General features: G+C 33.4%; 1 protein-coding gene across 1 annotated transcript in view; it reads left to right on the forward strand.

Annotated features, from left to right (window-relative positions):
• Positions 1-1,324: 1,324 nt before the first annotated feature.
• LOC118745308 (MOXD1 homolog 1-like) overlaps positions 1,325-4,912 on the forward strand; it is a 113,328-nt gene continuing 109,740 nt past the window's right edge. The window contains exons 1-2 of the mRNA XM_036478832.1: positions 1,325-1,366; positions 1,436-1,666. Of these exons, the coding sequence (XP_036334725.1) occupies positions 1,325-1,366; positions 1,436-1,666 (273 nt within the window). The remainder of the gene's footprint in view (positions 1,367-1,435; positions 1,667-4,912) is intronic.

Here is a 4,912-nt window from a genome sequence, read left to right on the forward strand (position 1 = left end):
GAAAAAAACAAAAGCATTTTAAATGTGTCTGTTAGAATACAGTTAAGTCCGCATTTGCTTTTGATTTTTGGATTTTGTGACTTTATTATTAGTTCTTTATTTCCGGTCAACGCGTTAACATCTATGCATATGTAAGCTAAAAAATGAGTAGCAGAAAAATATGGTGCCTTCATGAAAAATTAAAAATTGTTGATCAATATAAAAGAGGTGTGCATGTATCTGAGTTGTGTAAAAACTTCAATCTAAGAGCATCTACGGTTTCAATAATTTTAAAATCTAAAGAAACACTTTTAAAAAATTCTGAAAGATCGAGTTACAAATCCAAAAATAGGAAAGCAATTAAAAGTGGCAAGTTTCCAAGAATGGAAGAAAAATTGTTCTCCTGGTTTTTGGCGCAGCGTAATAAACACATTCCCATAACTGGATCTATATTGCAACACAAAGCGAAGGATATACGCCGAGAAATATATGTCGGAAGTTTTAATGCGAGTCATGGATAGCTGACGCGATTCAAAAAGACATTTGGCATACGATTTCTGAAGCAAAGTGTCGAAAAACTTTCATACAATGTGGAACTAGTTGATCCATTTAAAAAACACCTGCAAGAAGTTATTGTACAGCATGATTTGTCAAAGGATGCTATTTTTAATGCCGATGAGACCGGCCTACTTTGGAAAAGTTTGCCTGATAAAACGTATGTGCACTCAGGGGAGAGAAATGCTCCGGGAAGGAAAATCTCAAAGGAAAGAGTAACTGTCCTTTTATGCAATAATGCCACTGGTACAAAAAAAATCAAATCTCAAAATCCCCGGGCATTTCGAAACAAAAGCATACCTGTAGACAAACTTCTTCAAAAAATGCGTGGATGACATGCACCATATTTAAAGATTGGGTTTTCGATAAATTTGTTCCACAGGTAAATTTTTCAACAATTTTTAAGTTTTATTTTATTCTTACTGTGATTTTTACCAAAGGTAGAATATTTTCTCGCCCAAAACAATTTGCCTATTAATTGACGATAATGCTCCATCTCATCCCCCGGCTGAAGATTTGGTAAAAAATTCAGCAAGTGGTAAAATTTGGGTGCTTTATATACTGCCAAATGTTACACCACTTATACAAGTCTTTGGACCAAAGCGCAATTCGATTGTTGAAGCTGCACTACAAAAGTACCCTTCTATCGAGGCTTTTCGCAACTCAAACCCAGGATGTAATTGCGTTTTTGAAATCATACACGCTTTACGATTCTGCAACAGCATTAGCTTTGGGATGAAAAAACATTTCTTAAAGGGATTTTTTACGGCAGGATGAAGACACTTTAGCAATGAGGAGTGGAGTAAATTTGCTAAACTCAGTGATTCCAAACGTATGTTTTGATTGGAAATTTGTTAACCTCTTTTAATGATTTTACAAAAAACTCTACGTTGTATTTAAGATCCGTTTTACCGTCGATGATCTAAATGTATGGGTGCAGCAAGGGCCTGAGCAAGATTTCGATTATGGTGAAGATGATCATGACGAAAATTACGACAATATTGAAATTGAAGAGCTTAAAATTAAGCATGAGGATGCCATTAAAAGTTTTGATGTGTGCGTCAAGTGGGCCAAACAGAACAATATTGAATCAACAAAACAGATTGTACTAGTAGAGCTTCAAGAAGAAGCAGTAACAATGGATCTAAATATTCCAAAAAAACAATCCATGATGAACCAATTTTTCAAATAAATGCAAAGATTTTTTATGTTGTTAATTAAAAAGCTCCATAATCTAAATTAAAAGTGAACATTCTTAATCAACTGCATGTCGAAAACATTGCCAGCCAATGTAAATTTATTGTTTTTTTTTTTTGGTTTTTTTATTAATAAAGTACTCACTTTAAAGAACAAATGTGTATAAATTTTTAAAATTGTAATATTTTATTCGATGTAATTAAAAAATAAATCATTTAATTTAGTACTCGATTTAAAGAAAAAACCGATTTAACGAATTGGCCTGACAATAATTGTGTTCGTTAAATCGGAAAACTACTGTAAAACTTATGTCCTCGCATACCATGCAAAAATAGACTTTTGTGATTAAAACAGATATTTTTGTAAAAAAAACATTAATTTTACTAAAACCTTTTTACCTGTAATATGATGGAATTCCATCATAGCGTTCTTATATCATTCCGAGTCAATAGCTATAAATCTGGCCTTTAGTTTGGCAAGTCTGACGTATCGATCAAGTATGAATTGACAGAGATATGACGGAAAAGCTAGATACATCCATAGTTTTCCTCAACGAACACTTTTCTATAATAAATATTAAAAATAACTTAAAAATATAAGCAAGATAACGCAGGAGCGTTAGCTAGAAAGTCATAAGCTGCATTGAAGTTCGAAACACTTTATTACAATCTGATTTCAGATTTCTTCAAAAAAAAAATTTTAAGTTAATTCACTTGGGTACTGAAGTAACAAGATACTACAAATTTTTATGTATGAGAAAAGATAATTTTTTGCCTGTATATCGTATATCGGCGATTTGAAATCTTATGGCAAAATGACATATGATCGCGAGATACTAAATTGTATAACCTAAAATCTGATATATCGTTTGCTTCAATCGGTTAACTTATTCCCTAGATATTAGGAACCAAAGTTACTTTTTCCAAAATTTGATCCTTTGCATCAATTGCGCGGGCTAATGATATGCTTTATTTTAGTCTTTTGTGGCCAATTATTATTTCCCTAGTCCTAAAACAACATAATATTACTATTACAATACAATCAAATGACCTTTATTTTCCCCCATACAAAATCGACCTAGCCTAATATGTATGTAAGATACAGAGGTGGTAACCAAGAATGATAGAATACAAGATTGCGCCGATCAGAGAGGATTTTTGAGAATAACTTTTGTGTGACGTCACACCGGTGCAATTGCAATTGGAGAAATGCCAAAACGTGAGCAAGAATGGAAGAAGAAGAAAAAATGTTGCAAGGAAAACGAAAGCAGGTTGCACGAGTGTGACGTCATGCAAACAACGATTCTGTCAAATTCGTTAAGAGAGGAATAGCGGTCCGAGATCGGCGCAACCTTTGTATACTCTCAATAGTGGGTGGTAACGTAACTAGTAATTCTTAGTAACGTAACGTATACATTTTACAATATGCTATGCAAAAACGGTTTATAATGAAAACAAGTAAAAAAGTCTAAGTATCAAATATAGTTTTTTCACCTTTCCGAAAACTACCGCTCCTTGGTAAGCAGGGGTGGATTTATCCCTATTTCAAACATCTTCGATAAACTTATATAGTAAAATTCCATAATAATGTTACCTCTTTTCAAGGGATTGTTGTTAGTATTAATTTTGTTTCAATTAGCTTCCTTAAATTTCGAAATATCAAAGTTTCAAGCATTTCTGAAATTTACCGTTATATAAAAAGTGGGTGTAATTTTTAGTCCAATTTCAATAATTATCAGCGTTTTGGTTTTATGTGGCAAGCACAATAATCATACCGAGTTTAGTAAATAATGGTCGAACGGTTACCGAGATAAATATATGTGATCATAAGTGGGAGGTGCCACGCCCATTTTCCAAAATTGTATCACGAACGTATTTTGTGCTAAAGAATTATCGGAAACATCATAAGGGATGTAAGCGTGGTTATTGTCCCATTTTAAAAATTTTCAGCCATTTGGTGTGTTGTACCGTGCCAGGTTTGGGAGAAATTGGCGGCGCGGTTCCCAAGATATACACGTGTAATCATAAGTAGGCGTGGCTACGCCCATTTTCCAAAAATTTATAATATTCCAATTTTTTCGCCTGAAAATGATTGCAACTGTCAATGTTGAGTGAATAATATTTCTGAAAACTACCGTTATATGGGAGGTAGGCGTGGTTATTGTCCGATTTTGCCTATTTTCAATATCATCCGTCCTACGCCGAAAAAAAGTACACATACCAACCCTGTAGTCAAATGTACTAGTTGTAAACTACCTCACAACTAGTATGAACCACATAGACAACTAGTCAGCCAACTATCTTTTTTCCATGCAATCGACTGGTATTTTTAACATGGGGATGTCTTACGAGATGGCAATTGTAAGGTTTCGTTCAGAAATTTACCAGTATCATACTAGTTCAAAATAGACAAAAAAATACTTATCCAATTATGGACCAAATCCACTACTTTGGAAGTCAAAAAATAAAATGAATTCATGAATATACAATAAAACACTTTTGATTAAGTACACTTTAATATGAACTATATAGGTATTATTTATTTATCAAAATAGTTGAACCTTTTTTTGTAGTCGAATGATATTTTCTTTTTGTTAAGTTAAAAAGGTACTTCCTTTATTGACTACAAAATGAGTTAGCCAAATAAAACACTTGATAGTTTTGACACAAAACAACTATTTTATTTGTTCATACGTATGCATTTCGGGCAGACCTGCTGTCCATCATCAGCGACGCGCTACTGAAAACAGAGAAATTTAAGTAAAAAGCACTAGGCGTAACTATAAAATAATGTGTATGTATGTATCAGGGTTGGTGCGAATGTTCGCATTCGCATTCGCAACAGCGGAGCTTCCACATCAATTTTAACATTCGCATTCGCTTACGCATTCGCAATAATCAATGCGGAGCTTTTGCGAATGCGAATATTGTGCAAGTGCACTGATGAAGTGATCTGACAAACAAAATAAAAATTTTAACTAATATCTTTGGCCTGGGGATGCTACGTAAAACTGTCCCCCTAAATCCCCCTCTTTTGTAATTTAAAGTCAAAGAGTAAGATCCTTAAATACATAGGTATTTCAAGCGGAAATGTTCAACGTCTAGCTAACGGGTGATTTTTTAAGAGCTTGATACCTTTTTTTTTAAAAAAAACGCATAAAATTTGCAAAATCTCATCGGTT

Source organism: Rhagoletis pomonella, unplaced genomic scaffold (genome assembly GCF_013731165.1).
Source record: "Rhagoletis pomonella isolate Grant_MI unplaced genomic scaffold, Rhpom_1.0 Rhpom_scaffold_00008, whole genome shotgun sequence".
Taxonomy (NCBI): domain Eukaryota; kingdom Metazoa; phylum Arthropoda; class Insecta; order Diptera; family Tephritidae; genus Rhagoletis; species Rhagoletis pomonella.